The sequence below is a fragment of the Drosophila kikkawai genome, chromosome X (genome assembly GCF_030179895.1).
Source record: "Drosophila kikkawai strain 14028-0561.14 chromosome X, DkikHiC1v2, whole genome shotgun sequence".
Classification (NCBI taxonomy): Eukaryota; Metazoa; Arthropoda; class Insecta; order Diptera; family Drosophilidae; genus Drosophila; species Drosophila kikkawai.
Genome location: NC_091733.1, coordinates 29,222,384 through 29,240,579, shown reverse-complemented (window position 1 = coordinate 29,240,579; position 18,196 = coordinate 29,222,384). Strand labels below are relative to the sequence as shown.

Here is an 18,196-nt window from a genome sequence, read left to right as displayed (position 1 = left end):
TCTGAAATAATCTATCAAATCATTCTCAAATTTAGTTGCAGTTTTAGTCTACAGCCAGGAAATCAAAGCAAAGAACCCAGAAACAGAATGTGGATCGTATTCTACTTTCTCTTCTGTAAGAGAGAGAGCTCCCTTCGTATGCTTTTACATTTTGTTGCAAGCGCAAGAATCAGAAACACAAAGGATAACAAGAAAAAGCCGAGGCGATAGTAAAGAATTGAAAGCGAGAGAAAGAGAGAGAGAGCAGAGCAAATGATATTTGAATATGTGTGAGGCCGTAACACATACACAAATATCCTTTGCTTTGCTGCGTGTGCCGAATAACGGTGCCAAAGTTAGTTTTCTTTCTTCTTCAATAGTTTATTCACATTCCATCAAAATGGTTTGTAATTACCTGTCCCCCAGTACCGTGTGGAAAATCTTGGTCTATTTCCCGATGAAAATCAAACACGAAACAAAAAACAAAAAAAAAACGGCACAGGAGCCAAATGTTTTTCGACCGATCAATGCGAGTGGGAGAGCGAAATGAAAAGATGCTGAAGGATGACGAAATAAACGGGAAGCTGTGAGCGGAGAGAGAGAGAGACAGAGAGAGAGAGCGTGCACACTCTCTTTGAGCTTGTGGTCGATATTGGAAAGGCCAAGAAAGAAATGGCATCCACTTCCAATCCAAAGTTAGTTGTTCAATTTCTACGATCCGTTTTATTTACATTTTTAATTGTGGCTGAGTTTCAATTGGAAAAGGCACAAAATTAAATATTTTCTTTTTTTTTATTGGGATAATCGGATATTTATGATCCAATTACAAACTGAAAGGGTATACAAACTTCGGCGTGCCAAAGTTAGTTTCCTTTCTTCTTCAATAGTTTATTCACTTTCCATCAAAATGGTTTGTAATTACCTGTCCCCCAGTACCGTGTGGAAAACCTTGGTCGATTTCCCGATGAAAATCAACACAATGGGTTGTTGGCAATGGTTTACTTTCGCAACAAAGCCAAATCAGAGTAAATAATAATAAACTAGCCCCATGGCAACACTTTTGCTCCCTTCCACTAAATCGGTAACCGATTTTCCACCTCCACCACTACGATTTTCCCGTACCTTACCACCCACCCACCCACTCCCCTTAGTCCTCCGCCCCCTCGAGCTAGTAGAACCGCAACAACGACAGCTGCAACAACATTCAGCTTCAGCAACAATTGCTTATTTAGTGCTGGCAATCTGTGTTGGATGTGTTCGATTGTTGTGGCCGCAGTGCCGCAGGTGAAAAAGGGGTTAGGAGGGGGAGTGGTAGGGAAATAATGCCTGGAAAATGGCTGCTAAAGGGGTAGGAGAGGGAGGTGGGGGGGGCGAGCAAATGGCAAATAACAAAAGTCCCGAAAAACGGAAGCTGATTCCGTTTCAAAAGGATTTTTTTTTTTTTTCGTTGGATACCAGAGCAATTAATTTGCTAAAACTATTTGCGATTTGCACGTAAACCAATTTAAAATCAAAGTCCAAGCCAATGCCAAAAAAAAGGAGAGGAACAAATGATGAATGGACTGACCTGGGCCTTGGTTACACTCAGCAAAATTGGGGGTATAATATAGTTTCACAAAAAAATATATTGGAATTTTTAATTTTGATGTGAATTTAATATTTTAATAATTTATAAATTGATTATAAATAAATATTACAATTTAAAATTTGGTTTTGAATTTAATAATTTTATAATATTAAATTTTTTAATAATATATTTATTATTATTAAATTATATATTTTTATAAATCTAAATATATTGTTGATTTAAAAGAACTATTTCTAATAAATTAACTGTGTTAATTAAATAAAAATTTAAATAATTTAATAATAAAAGAAAAGTTAAATGACTAAAAATTAATATTAAAATAATAAATATATTATTTATTATATTTTAAAAATGTGTTTCCTTTGGTATTTATACATTAACGTCTAATTTTATATTTATTCGTATTTTATAAATCAAAACTGAACAATATTTTGTATATAATTTGAGTGGTTTATTTTTATGTCTATATTTAGAAATTATTTTTATCGAAAATAATAAATAATTACTTTAAAATATCGACCATATTCTATTTTACTCTCTGTCTCCTATTAAAAAATTATTTATAATTATTTTTTTAAGGAATTCTCTTTTAAAAATTTAGTTATTTTATAATTTTTAGAATTTATTTATTATAAAATATTTTTATTTATTAAGAAAAACAATACATTTGACTTTAAAAAATCAAACATATTCTCTCGATTTAAATCTGTATTAATCATAATTTTTAATACAGTTCTCTTTTAAAAATTTAGTTAATATATAAATAAGATATTTGTTTATATTATTTATATAATTTTTAATGCTTTTTATTATGCTTTACTTTATGTAAATTTCCTTTTATATTTACTATATAAAATCCTAAAAAACTAAACCCATTTCTCCTTGATAACTTCCCCCAAAAACAATGTTTGCCAAAGTGATAATAATTCGCGTTGTCGAACACGCAAAGCCAATATCTTGAAAGGCAAACACCATAAATTCCCGTGATGGGGCAATAATCACAATTCATAAACGAATATGCATCATAAATATCAATAAGAGAGAGAGAGAGAGAGAGAGAGAAGTCGAGGGAGACATTGAGATTTAACATCCGGCATTCAATAACTCAGTCGATAAACGGGAACACACTCCACTCCACTCCACTCCATTCCAGTCTCCTTTTGTCAGCAGATCTCCAGTTCGGGGCTAATAACAAATCTAATGCTAAAACAAACGCTCCGAAATGGCAAATATATAGAGCACATAAAACCGACAATGCGGCCATAAAAGCTAAAGTCAAAGCCAAAAGACAACAGACTCAGACTCAGACACACATACACACATTTCATTTCATAAGCCAGGCATCTTAATCTCCAGGAATAAACTCGTTGACACCCCCCCTCGGAAAACGGAAAACTCTGTTGCCCGGAAAAGCCCCAACAACCACCGCTCTCTCTCTCCTTTCCTTTTCCGTTTTTGCCGCCCACGGGCTTCTACCATGTTTGAAATTAATTTTATTCACACAAAAATTCTCGCGCGCATACAATTTCATTAAGCAAATATTTTCGTCGCCCGGCAGCGTCTGATGCTTACCTCTTCTTTCGGAGGACAGGCCACCCCACCCACACGTCCTTGCCCCACAGTTGGCACCCCTCAGTCTTGCCACTCGCCACTTGCCACTTGCCACTTGCCACTTGCCACTTGCCACTCGTTTCCTGAAGAAAGCACAATTCTATACACTAAAACAAACCGAAATCAGCAGGGCAAGGAGACAAAGGGATGTTGGACTAAAGGATATCTCGGGGTTTTAAAAGAGGAGTAAACATATTTTTTGTAGATGGAAGAATAATTTTTAAAATATCTAATAATTTAAAAAATATCTAAGAAAGGTTATTTTAGGATCTTAATAATAATATTTAATTAATATTATTTAATGAATTGTTAATTCAAGCAATAACAAATTTATTTAAAATTATTTCAGAAATGGGAAAAATATTAAGGATATGGCTTTTTAAAAATATATATATTTATTTATTTTTTTTTTTTTATAAAATATCAATAAAATAAAAAATTCAAATCATTTTTTGAATATTTTTTATATTAGTTTGTGAATATTTAAATGAAATATTTATATTATTTTAAGATTAATATTGCTGTTTCTGACATTTTAGATTTTTCTTTAAAAATTCCTATAAAAATTATTAAAAAAAAAAAAAAAAAATTATCTTTTTTTTTAATTTTTGATTTTTCCATAACCACAAATTTTTATAAAAATAAATATAATATTAATAACACAATTATTCTAATATAAAATAAATAAAATTCAATATAAAAATAATATAAAAATATTTCTCCATTTCTAAAATATTATATATCGATTTTATATCGATAGCAGCCATGTAAAAACTTTTGTCTAATCGATTAACTATAATTTTGTGCAAATAAAATATTTTAAAAAAATATCCCCATAATTTAGCCATAAATGTCTCGCTTTTCCAAGGTATCTAATAGTCGAAACACTCCCTTTCTTTGCATCTTCTTTTAACTTTTTGTCTTTTTTGTGTGCTTTTTTGCTGCCGCTTTTGGCGAGTTAACGACGCGTAGCATTTATACGATTTTAATGCCGCGAGCGGTCCGCAAGAAACTGAAAGACACACCCCCAACTTCACCTTTTTGTACGAAAATAATCACCCGCCGTCACCCCGCTCATAAAACAGGGGCATATAACAAATGATACTCCCAGCCCAAAAAAACAGAAAAAAAACAAATATATAAAACGAAAAAAAAGATAGCACAATTAATGCATTAAAAAGAGCAGCGAGAAGAATAAAGATGAGGAAGCGAAACATTTGCAAGGCCAATAAAAATGCCATTTAATGACGCCTGCAAATTTTCGAGCCTCAAATAATCAGCATAAAAATGAGCGGCAGAAAAATGCTGAATATAAAATTAATTGAAATAACCCACAGAGCCAGCGAAAGAAACATTAAATATATATTATATATACATTTTTTATATATATTTAAAGCGAGTCAAATGCCAGCCATTGTGTTTGTGGCACAAAGCCGATAATGAGGCAAACAGAAGCCGGTGAATCAGTAAATGTGTCGCCAAAAAGGATTCAAGGGGATTCAGTTTGGGAATCACTTCAATTTAATTATTTATTATTTGCCACAGCTGCTGGGGATTTGAGGGTAAATGGGGGGAGGGATATTATTAACCAGTTGAGCTTCACAAATATCAATTGATATTTTCATTTTATGAACCATTAAAAGGGGTAGTTAATTTTTCGAAATTAATTAAAAGGAATATGTTTTCCATAAATTAAAATGCTTCATGAATATGAATTTACTTTTTAGTTGAATATTATTTATTTTATGTATATTTTTTTATTTATTTGTGTTTTTAACTATTATTATGTATGGTTTAAGCTTTGGAAACGGAGCTGCCTTAAATATAAATATTTAATCTCCCAGAATAATATTTATATTTATTAAAATATTCTATTTTTAGCATAAAATAAATAATATTTAATTTTTTATGCCTATTTTATATTTATATGTATTTTCAACTATTGAGCTAACTGAGCTAACTTCAAGTTTAGCTTAATTTATCTTAAATATATATTGTATATAAAAACATAATAATAATAAAAAAATAATATTAATATTAATATTTAATACAAAAAAATTATTATTATTATTAAATATTATTTTTTATATATTTTTAAGCTTAAATTAAATTTCAGCTTAATTTATCTAAAATATATTGAATATAAAAATCTATATTATATAAATTAAGATCTAAAAATAATTTCTTCAATCTCCTTGTAGCAAAACCATATTAATTATTTATATATTTTACTATTGAAAATTATTTTTATAATTCATTTATTTAACTTAACTATCTAAGCCTAAATATTTCCTAAGCCTAAGCTTGAAAACCTTAAACCTATTCAACTTATTTAATTTAAAAATATATAGCATATATAAATCAAGATCCAAACAGGATTTCTTGTATCTCCTAGAAGCAGAGACAAACCAATTAAAGAAAAGGAAAAATAATAAAAAAAAAAGAAGAGAATGAGAATGAGAATGAGGATTGAGTGGGTCTGACTGAACGAATCAGTTTTCCCATTCCATCCAAGATGCTGCTCTGCCCAGCTTATTGGCTCAGTCGGCCAGATCCCTCAGTTTTCCTCAGTTCCTTCTTCACTATCCCCCCTTTTTTTTCTCCAAATCTCTTCCGTTCACCCCTCTTTTCCCCCAAATCTCTCCCCTTCACCCCCTTTTCCCACCATATCTCCCCTTGATGCGCCTTGGCCATCCATCTCAATTTACTGCGTGAGACTTTTGTCAACGCACGGCGAGAAAATGAATGCCTGAAATGGCAGGAAGGAGTGAGCGAACGACAAAAAAAAAACAAGAAAACACTGGCAAGAAGTGACAAGGAAATAAGAAACAGGACATTAGAAGGACACTGTAGATACGGTGTAGCAGCCTAAGGAATTCCCCAAAAAAAAGACAAGAAGAAAATAAAGCAGTGATATACCAAGGATGCTGGGTATTCTGCACCTTGAAATATATTTGAGTTTCTTAAACTCTTGATTATTTTTTTCTATATTAAATATAAAATATTAAATATTACGTATACGAAATTTTAAAAATCAATATCCACGTTTTTTGGACGTATACTTTATTTTTCAAAGGGTTTATTTATTTATTTTTGATTTTAAGGAATATATATACATATATATTATTTTTCAGAACGATTACTAGATTTTTTTAAATTTATAAATAGTTTTCCAGTACGTATACGTAATTTTAAGAATAAATATCCTAGTTTTTCGAACGTATACTTTATTTTTCAAAAGTTTCACCAAGTATATTTGATTTTTAGAACGTATTCCTATTTTTGTAGAACATATATAAAACTTTTCAAAACATTTCCTTAATTTTTTTAAATTTATAAATAATTTTCCATTACGTATACTTGATTTTTTTAAACGTATACTTGATTTTCCACATCGTATAACAAATTTCCCATAATGTATATTTGATTTTTTAGGAAGTATACATTTTCTGAGACATTCTTTAATAATTTAACAACTTTTTCTGATTTTCTTCATTTTCTAAAAATATATTGTTAAATTTAGAATAAATCTCCCGTTTTTCCCCCGCCATCTATATCTTTCCTGTATGCATTTCTCACAGTGTAGCCGAAAAACCAGAGCCCCGATGAAATGGAACACGGCAAAAAAAAAGTGTTGGCCGAAAAAAAAGCAATTTATGCGGGTCTCGCCGCTCGCTATCCCTCTCTCTCTCTCTTATTACCTTCTCGCTCACTCTCTTGTTGATTACTGAGGCCACAGTGTGCGTTAGTGTGTGTAATTGCAAGCTTATGTGTATGTGTATGTGCATGTGTGTGTGTGTGTGTGTGCGGACAAACATAAACAACAGTTACGCTCGAACAACGGGCAAAGTTGCATTTCCGCTGTAACCGTTTTCCGCCCCGGGAAATGCGTTCGACGCGTGTTTGAAATATTGGGCCCGAAAGTCGGGGCGGGACTTTAATACCCATTAATAGATTTTCAAAAAGGGTATATTTGTGGCAGAGGTAATATTATATAATAATATTATAATATAATAAGGAATAATTATATTAAGTCGGATGCACAATAACAAAATAATACATAGCAAGAAAGAAAACTAACTTCGGGAAGCCGAAATTTGTATACCCTTACAGTTTGCCATAGGAACTGTCATTCAATCAAAAATTCATCATAACTAAGCCAAAAAGGCATCGAATTCAATTCGGAAAGCTTTTCTGTGCTAGTTTCTTCTGGGGTAACGAAACTGCATACTAAATTTCACCTTTTAAGAAATTGAAAATTTTGCCAATTTTTATTTGACAATTTTAACAATTTAGAACCTCAAAAATGAAAAAAAAAACATTTTTTTTTTAATTTCTGCAAAACATGGCTAGATCAACTCCGCTTTTTGTCCTGATCAAGAATATATATGATTTATGGGGTCGGAAACGACTCCTTCGCTGACTAAAATCATAAAACCTCTTAAGAAGGTCTAAAATATTCACCCTCTTTAAATGAATATTTTTATATATTTTAAATAGTAATTTTTTTTATAAAAAAAATCATATCTAAGCCAAAAAAGCATCAAATTCAATTCGAAAAGCTTTTCTGTGCTAGTTTTTTCTAGGGTAACGAAACTGCATACTAAATTTCACATTTTAAAATATTAAAATTTTTGTCAATTTTTTCTTTGACAAACAAACCATTTAAGACCTCAAAAATAAAAATAAAAAATAAAAAAATTATTTTCTTCTAAACATGGCTAGATCGACTCTGCTTTTTGTCCTGATCAAGAATATATATGATTTAAAGGGTCGGAAATGACTCCTTCACATACTTTTGACTTAAAATATAATATAATATGAATAATAAAGCTAGAAAAATCAAGCGAAATATAGAAATATATTCTACAATTAAGTACTCATTTGTAAGGGTTAAGGGTTTATTTTTATATTTTTCTTAAATTAAAATTTTTTCTTTTCTATTTAAATTCATGTAATTCCCTTTTTTAAGTTTAGAACATTATCAAGAATAACGAAAAGGTTTCCAGGAATTTAGGGCAAGGTACTTTAAAATATAATTCCCAACTGGTTTTAACAATTTTTAAAAGGTGTCTTTTTGTAGAGAGAATTTAAGTAAACATTTTAATCAGTACAGGTATCTCTCATTCGAATCCCCTCTTCCAATCACTTTTTTTCTTTTTTTTTTTTTGTGTTCATCCACTCAAAACCCCCAGCACTTTTTTGTGGTCAGCTTCGCCTGGCTAGTGATTTTGGTGCTGGTCAGAAGCCCGGCCCCGTTTTCATCTCATTTGAGCGAGCATTTAATGTTCAGGCTGGAAAACTGCCTGCACCAGGAAATGATTCTTAATCCCCCCGATTTTCCGCAACCTTCAGCGATCTCTTGCTCCCGCTCCCGCTCCCTCACTCTCTCTCTCTCTTTCTATCTCTTTCTGTCTCCATATTTCTGTCTCTAGGTTTTATGGGCGGAAAAGCGGGGATTTTCCGCACACCATGTTTCAGCTGCTGGCTGCATCGCAAATCATGCGTAATGGAATTGAAGTCGCAAAAATTGTCTGATGCGGCTCCTCCTGCTGCTGCTGTGTTTGCAATCGATTAAAAATAGTGCGAAAAAGGTTCAAAAGCCCATTTAAATTTAATTGTTTCATTAAAGTTAAGTATAAACCAATTAATTAGTAAATTGATTAAAATTGTAAAGTTTTTTTGTGATAAATAAGAGAAGGTAGGAATGGGTAAAAGGGAGTTGACAAATATAATGAAAAAAATCAATACACTAATGAGCTACAGATATCTTTAAGATTTTTTTAAACTTTTTAAAATGTAAATTATGCAATAAAAAATAAAATAAAAATAAAAATTGTAAACCTAAGATGCTGAATTTGATAGCATAATTATGGAAATATTTTTAAGATTTTTAAAATTATTCTAAAATATTTAAAAAGTTGAGGTTTGAGAGCTAGATGAGTCTCGGTGTCTAAAATAATATTTTAAAGTATTTAATAATAAAATAAAATAAATTTTTAATACTATTTTTGGTAAATTAAATAATATTTTATAAAAATAAATAACAAAAAAATATTTTCAAATATTTTAAAATATTATTTTAAATACCGAAAATAGTTTAAATAATATTTTTCAAATATTATTTTATTATTTAAAATTTTGAAATATTATTTAAAATATCAAAAATATCAAAAATATTATTTAAAATATTTAAAAATATTATTTTAGCTACCAAAACCTTTCGTCAGGTAACCAAATACTTTTAAATAAAATAAAATTTCACCTAACTCTTAAACCTCTCCCTTCTTTTCTCTAAGAAATACCCTTTATTTTCAACAAAATTGCCAGAATTTCTTGCTTTTGATTCCCCAACGATTCACCTTGATTGCAATTGTATTCCTGACCCTATATGCACAGCTATTCCCACCTTGGACAATTGCGGTTTGATTCACGCCCTTTGTGCCTTTGCTGTTTGCTGTCTTCCAATTCTGTTTTGGTTTTGGTTTTGTCCTGTTTTTGTTTTTGTTTTCCTGCCAAAGTTTGCCCTCGTCCGAGATTCACCTGTCCGAAGAAGAGGTGTCCATTGCCCGACGCCGTGCATCCGAAATGCGCAACACATTGGATGGCATTGCTTCAATTGCACTTGAACTGAATTTTCCGCCTTTGTTTTTTTTTTTTTTGCTTTTGTTTTTCCCAAGCGCTTTTCTAAGCGCCACTTGACGGCCTTTTGACCGCCTTCTGCCGTGGGGGGGAAGGAAAAGCCAAGGGCAAGCCAGGCTACACAGAGCAACAAGCCTTAAAATATGCAGTGCACGACACACTAGGCGTGTCCTTGTGTCCTGGCGAGAGAGCGCGTCCTTAATTGCCACACCTTTGAATGTTTGCCGCCTTCTGGCGGAGTCGTTTTTTTTTTATTTTCTATTTTCTGTGTATTTTGTTTTTCTTTTAGCATACGATCTTGGGGATTTTATTGGAGAACTCAGGTTGATTTATGTCGATTTTCGATTATGGTAATTTTAAAGTCTTTTTGATCTTGAAAAAATTTGTAATAATTTAAATTTATAAATTAACAATTAATAATATTTTTTACCACCTTTGAATGATTTTTGAGGATTTCAAAATATTTTCTGGAATATAGGACAGTCTTTTTTAAATTAAAAATATTTGTAATAATTTAAATTTATAAATTAAGAAAATGATTAATAATTATTTATATTTTTTGATGATTTTTTGAGATTTTAAATTATTTTTTGGAGTCTAGTCTTTTTGATTAAAAAATCTATAATAATTTTAATTTAATTTAAAAAAATATTTAACAATTGTTTAAATTTTTAACCACCTTTGATTAATTTTTCGAAATTTAAAATTATTTTCTGGAAGCTATTTTGCTTTTTCTTTTAGCTAGCAAAATCTGCAATAATTTAAATTTATAAATTAAGAAAACTAATTAACAATTATTTATTTTCGTGCCACCTTTTTTATTTAAGAACCTAAAAAAAATCTAAAAATTACAAAGAAACCCTGCTCAATTTCCTTTCCCATAATTTTCCACCCTTTTCCCCTGGCTTTTCTTCCGCTCCAAAAAATTCCCTTCTCTAAAAGTCTCCAAACTTCAAGGCCACTAATTTAGAAAGCTTCAGTTTTTCACCTGAGTGAGACCCTAATTGTTGGGGGGGTGAAAATCGAAATGAAAACTAAACAAATTCCATGCTTCCTTGGATTTCAATCAAAGCGAAACCGAACTTCAATCGACGATGACAAAGTTGATGAGAAAATAGGGTGTAGGAGGGGAATGGGCCTAAGAGGCTTAGACAGACACACACACACACCAGACCCCAGTCAGTTTTTGGCATTTTGGCAAAAGCGATTAATTTCGAGTAATTGCAACTTAATGAAAAGCATTCAATTGGGCAAATTAATGGGAATGTCTTCGGCATTCTGATTACCAGACCAGAGTCATGTCTGTGCCAGTTTGAGTGTGGCTACGTGTGTGTTGGTGTGTTGGTGTGTGTGTTTTAGTGCCTGTTAATTAATGCTTTGATGAGCCGCACTCAACCACTTTACCTGAGCAAGAGGCCAGAGCGAACGGAACTCCTTGGCCGCTCGCAATTCAAACTCCAAATGAGTTTCAGCCGCTTCTGCGGCACTTGCGGATTTGCCATCCCTATTCCTTCCTCCCCTCAGTCACCATCTCCCTCCCTCCATCTCCACCTCCATCTCCCTGGAATTATAAGCGATTGCCTTTGGCCATCGAGGCGGAATACCAAATCGGTTTATATCCTATCTATTTGCCTATTTTGGCAGAAAATTAAGTCAATGAATACCGAATGAGATGAGATGTAGCCAAGTGGCTTGGGTTTAAACAATAAATATTGGGAAGGCAATATAGGGAAAGAGGAGTATAATATAAAGGTAAAAGAGAGAGAGAGAGTTGTTGATACAAAATACAATTGTATAGTTAAATAATATATATTTAAAATATAAAATAATAATTTAATAATAAAATTAATATATTTTAAATATAATTTTATGATTAAATTATTATTTTTATTTTATGGAAATTAAGTTCAAGCTACTTGAGGAGTCTTTTGTTATAAATTAAATTTAAATAAAAAAATACTGTCCCTTAAAATAATGTCCATAGAATATTTAATTTTTTTTTACTTAATATTTAAAACAATTTTTGAATTAAAAACAACATAAAAATAAATGTAAGGCCAAAAAGTTCAAAGAAAAAGTTTAGTTTTTATACAAAAAAAAAATATAATGACTTCTTAAAAGATGTCCTAAATATTTTTAAAGATTAAAAAACATTTTCCAAGACAGAATTTAAAATATTAGATAAATTTAATATGAATTATTTATAAAAAAAAGATTAAAATATGACATACCTTCATAAAATTCAAAAAGAAAAATAGTTCAACTTGTTAAAAATTTAATAATTTTAAAAATTAAAAAAACATTTTTCAAGACGACCATTAAAATATTAAATAAATTTAATACGAATTATTAATACAAATACATTTTAAAAAAATCAAGTTCAAGCTTAATGTTTAGTTTATAATAATTTATAATAAATTCTCTCTCTTTTCTTCTCATTTCCAGCCCGAGTGATAGAAAGATTGCTAAAACAATCTATTAACTAATTATTCATTGATCGATTAATTGATTAATTATTGAATTGATCGATTGATTGATTGATTAATCCACTCACCGATCTGTGGAAGCAGGAAAGCGCGGCGAAACAGCGACCAAATGCAAGATGAATCCGGATCAACCGATGTCAATGCAAACTGGGGCGCAACCACCGCCGCCGCCGCCCTCGCAGCTGACCAGCCATGCCATGGCCATGGCCACAGCCACGCCCACATCCTGTCCCGGATCCGGAACGGGATCAGTAGGACTAACAGGGAGCACAACAACGACGGGAATGCACTACGGCGGTGGCGGCGTCATCGGAGGTGTGCCCACCTCCGGAACCGGCAACACTGCCGGGAGCTATGTGTCCATTGGCATCCTGCCCAGCATGCCGCCCGCCCAGCTAGCACCACTCCTGCTGCCAGGACCGCCGACAGCGACGACAACGACCTTCAAGACCACGCCCCTGCTGCCCATGCCCACGCTGGAGGACATTGAGGTGGCGGCCAATCAAGGCGGTGGAGCACCAGGCGGTCAGGTGGGTGCAAATAATAACTGCAAATATTATTTTAAATAAATAAATATTTAAATTTAATTTTAAATATTATTTTAAAGAAATAAATATTAAACTAAAAATTTTAAATATTATTTTAAATAAATAAATAGTAAAAAAATATTTTAAATAAATAAAAATTTATATTACATTTAAAATAAAATTATAATTATAATAAATAAATATTTAAATATTTTTTAAATTAATAAATATTAAAATACAAAATTAAAGAAAAATGTATTTAAATATTTTTTGAAAAAAATAAATATTTAAATAAGATTTAAATAAACAATTTTTTTTAATATTTTAAATAAATAAATCATAATAGATCATTTAAAATAAATAAGTATTTAAATAATATTTTAAATAAATAATAATAATATTTAAAATATATATTAAATATTAAATTCTTATATATTATTTTATTTAAATATTAAATTATTTTTTTATTATTTATTTATTATTTCTGCAGGTTGTGGTTTCGTTGGCACAACCCTCGCTGGCGCCGCCGGGTATCTTAAAATATCCCACCGCCTCGGGCTATGTGAGTGACTTGATGGCCCCGCCCCCGAACCTGCAATCCCTCCAGCAACAACTCCCCCTGACCCTGCCCCTACCGATGCCACTGCCACCACCCCTGGCCAGCGGCAGTTGCAGCAACAATAGCAGCAGCAGCAGCAGCAACAGCACCGCCGGCGTTGGCATTGGCGGCGGCAACAACAGCAGCAGCAACAACAATTCCGGCAGCAATTGTGGAACGCTCAAGAGCAATGCCAAGCTGCTGCCGCTGCAGCTGTTGAGCAGCAGCAGCAGCAGTACGCCGCCGAACCGTAAGGAACCACTGCCGCCGGCCCATCCGCAGGCAGCATCCATTCAGGCGCAGGCACAGGTGCAACACCAGCTGCAACAGCAGCATCAGCAGCAGCAGCAGCAACAGCATCAACAGCAGCAACAGCAGCGGCAACGTAAGCGAAACGGTTGGTGCTCTTGCTTCGGGGGAGGTGGCTCTGGCTCTGGGGGCAGCAGCTCCTCCTCCTCCGGCAGCGAGGGTAAAACCCCGCCAGGATATGGCACCAAGGAGGGCACCAAAAAGAAGCGCAAGGGCACCTCCCAGACGGTGTGGTCGGCCCTGCTCACCAATTTGGGGATATGTATGCTGCTCTTGGCTTACACATTGCTAGGTGAGTTTTTGTTTTAAGGCTTGAAATCGGTTACAAATATCGAAATTATGGAAAATTATCGATTTTTTTTATTTATTTTGAACATTTACTTGTATAACAAAGTGATGTTTTGGGAGAATAAATCTGTTAAAAGTTAACACTGCTGCTGTTCTTAACTTAACTTTTTTTTCGGCATGAAAATCTGTTTAAAAAGTTATTGAAAATATAAAAATTATTTATCGAGAGCATATGAATATACCGGTCCTGTAAACAAGTTGTTTTTTTGGGGGAAAAATCGATGACTTTTCAATTATTTTTGGCTAAAAATGTTTCAGGTTTTCAAATAAAAAAATATATAAACTATAAGGCTTTAGATTTAGAATATATCGGCTATCGAAAATATCGAATACCAAATAATTATCACAAAAATCAAGTAATAATTAGTATGCTTATCCTTTATCCCTTTGATATTTTTGAAATAAAAAAGAATCCCAAACTTTAAATAATTAAAGACAGGCACAAGAACAAGTCTTTAATTTCTGACAACAGCCTTAGGACCCTCCTCAGCCATTAGTAGGCTTCCGCCCTTTGAGGGCCTAAAGGGTTTTGCGTTGAGTACTGCCAAAATAGCTACAATTTCCGCCAGTTGCAGGTCCATAATTACATCTATATATATACACCATACATCTTGGTACATATATATAGACATAAATAGGTAAATTGACAGTACTGTGCGTGACAGGCACTCACATATCATTTGTATCCAATGTCTGTGGATGCCATCTCATTGCTGCGGCCTCCCTAATTAACGCGGCATCTTCTTTCGGCCACGCGTTCGCTTCGCTTCGTTTCGTTTGCTCTTTTTTGCGGCACGCGTGTCAGACACAGATACAGATACATTTACAGATACGGATAAGGGGATACACTGGATGGATATTAAGGGTTTTGACTTTAAGAAAATTAAATAATTAAATTTTAAACATAAAGAAATCTTTATTAGAAATATTTATAAACTCAAAAATATCCCATAAATGTCAAGTATCTTAAATTAAATGGTTGGCTTTAATTATAAAAATTATTTCCTGTGTATGGTATACGTTTACACTAGTCGATACGCTTACTGTTTGGGACACGGACGATACAAGGATGCTTAATGTATCTTGTCACAGAGTTCGACGTTTAAATTAACCAACAACAGGAACTGGGTGGAACGCAGCCAAAGCCGCCACCGCCGCCGCACGACAACGTGATAAATTTAATTAATCATTCGTTGCCCCCCACACCTCCCCCCAAAAAAAAGAAGAAACCCCCCCTCCCACTCGATGCCAAAAACAAACGTCAAAATGGCGGCCGCAGCGCCAAAAACTTATGTTTTACCCTGCCACACACCGCCGATCTCCTGTCAAAGTGTGTGTGTTATCTAGGGTACAGTGAGCGTCAGAAAATTACAATGGTTTTAGTTATTTATTTTTTTAATTGTATTTAAATTTTTATTTAAGAATTTTAATTTTTCTTTAAAAATTTTTAGTTAAATCTTTAAAGATTAATTTACTATTAAAAATTAACTGTTAAAATTTTAAATTAAATGTAGAAATGATGAAAATTAAATTAATTAAATTAATTAAAAATTAACTGTTAAAATTTTAAATTAAATGTAGAAATGATGAAAATTAAGGGTTCATTTTTATTTAAATATAAAAATTTTAATTTTTATTCAAAATTAATTTTTATTTATCATTTTTAATTTTTTTTTAATTAAAAAAATTTTAATTTACATATTTAAATTAATTTAGAGAATTTTAAAATAAATATAGAAATTTTCAGAATTAAGGTTTTCTTTTTTTAATATTTAAATATAAAAATTTTCATTTTTTTTTTTTAATTAATTTTTGTTTAAAAATTTTTAACTAAAATCTGAATCGAAAAATGATTAATAAATTAATTTACAAATTAAAATTCATTAAAATCACTGTTAAATATTATAAAAATTATTAGAAAACCAAAAGCAACCATTGACGCGAACTCTTTGTATCCATATCCGTATCCGTTTTCCGTATCCCTAACCGGAAATCCTTTTCCATTCCTCGTTTTTCCTCCAACTCCTCCGATTCTCTGGCGGCGACGGCTGCTTTGACAAGCAGCGCTGGCTGGGAGACACAGCAGCAACAGCAGTAGCAGCAGTGGCAGCAACATTACCAGCAACAGCAACACCGCAGCAGCAGCAGCAACACACACATGTGTGTGTGTGCGTTTTTTGTGAAATACTTTAAACAAATCGAAAAATTCGCTGGCATGTGTGCGTGTGCGACAACAGCTGGTCGAAAAAGTTGTCCCTTGTTAGGAGGAAATCATCAAAATGACACAAACAATTATTTAACTTTCGCTAGGCGGTGCGTGAGTCCCCATGACGTCACACCATAAACACGCATACGCATGACAGATGACTTTTACACACACGCACATGCACACTTTTTGCTTTATTTTATATGTATTCATTTTGTTGTTGTTGTAAAAGCTTTCCTCAACCCATTCAAGAACGCTTTTACGCTCTGATGAAAGTTACAAGTTGAGAAAAGGTTCTTAGAACAACAAAAATATATCGTGTAAAGGTTAAGGTTAGTTAAGAATAACATAAAAAAAATGATATTAAATTAAATTGAAGAAGATATTTAATAATAAAAAAAATATATATATAAAAAATTAAGTGTAAGAGACAAAGCCCCATTAACGCCGTAAAAAGTAGGCAACGAAAAACTAGATAACTTCAAATTTGAAAAAAAAAATATTTCTTCAAAATGTAAAACCATATATTTATTAAAATATACCCTGTAATAACCAAAACGAAGCTTAGCACTACGTTTTCTAAACCCGATCCGTTGCTTTATGTTTGTATAATAGGTACATATAATAGGATAATAGTTTTGGTTCGACTTACCTGCAGTTAGAGCACATTTGGTTATCTTCATTTTCTTCCCGCAGGCTTGGCAACGCTTCAACGGTATTTAATTCCTTCGATTGCAGAGATTTTTGTTGTTTTTGCCCTTTTTTGGGCCTTCGATTCCATGTATTCTTGGTGGTTTTGCACAATTATTATTAAAACTGTCACAATTTCATCGAATTAGTACTTTTCAGCGGCCATTCATACGACGCTGGCATTGCACACGTGACAGGTGAACTCGAGGGGAGGAAGGCGCCCTCTGATACCCTTTATCTTTTGTCCGCTGGCTTGGTTCAGATTCATCAATGATTATTTCATTCGCTTGCAATGATTTGTGGGCTATTTTGCACGAGTGTTAAAAGAATTTGCAGTTTTCCAGTGAAGCGGTACTATTCCAGGGGTCTTTTAGATGGCTTGAGAGGCACACGCAATTGGTAGGCACGAGGGGAGAAGCACGCGCTCAGTTACCCTTCATCGTTACTCCGCAGGCTTTATTCAGATTCATAATTGCATAATTGTTAAAAGAATTTGCACTTTTCCAGTGAATCGGCACTTTTTCGCGAGATGGTACACGTCAGAGGTAGACACGAGGGGAGGGAGAGGCGCGCACTAACTGAAGGTGCGGCGGCAGAGGCAATTGTATTAATAGGTACTTGATCGAGAGAGAGAGGTTGATCGAGTGAGCTAGAGTTAAGCGACACACACACGCACTAGCGTCTGAAAGCGTAGGTGAGAGCAGAGATGCAAGCGTAGCTGTGAGTAGAGCTGAGAGCAGAGCTCAGAGCAGAGCTGATAAGCTTAGCTCAGCGCTCAGTGTGCGCGCTCTCGTACAAGCAGTGTGTGTTTATGTGTGTGTTCGTTGCTCAGAAATTATCAGCTCGCTTATAAGCTTCGCTCTCTGCTCTGCTCTCATCTCTGCTCTGGGCTCTGCTCTGGGCTTCTGCTCTGGGCTCTGCTCTTATCTCTGCTCTCACCTACGCTTTCGGACGCTAGTGCGTGTGTGTGTCGCTTAACTCTAGCTCACTCGATCAACCTCTCTCCCTCTAGCTACCTATAATTATAGGCCCCTCTGGTGCGCGCCTCTCTCCCTCTCCTCGTGCCTACCTGTGACGTGTCCATCTGGATGACCCCGCGAAAATGCATAATTTCGCTGAAAATGTGGAAGCTCATATTATAATCATGCAAAAACAACAAAAATCTCTACAATCGAAGGAATTAATTAGCGATGAATCTCAGCCAAGTCTGCG

At 33.2% G+C, this 18,196-nt stretch overlaps 1 protein-coding gene across 1 annotated transcript in view; it reads left to right on the top strand.

The window, feature by feature from the left end:
• Window positions 1–18,196, top strand: part of LOC108076115 (uncharacterized) — a 105,120-nt gene that overhangs the window by 73,847 nt on the left and 13,077 nt on the right. Inside the window, exons 4-5 of the mRNA XM_017168843.3 lie at window positions 12,266–12,836; window positions 13,324–14,032. Coding sequence (XP_017024332.1) covers window positions 12,423–12,836; window positions 13,324–14,032 — 1,123 coding nt within the window. The 5' untranslated portion in view covers window positions 12,266–12,422. The remainder of the gene's footprint in view (window positions 1–12,265; window positions 12,837–13,323; window positions 14,033–18,196) is intronic.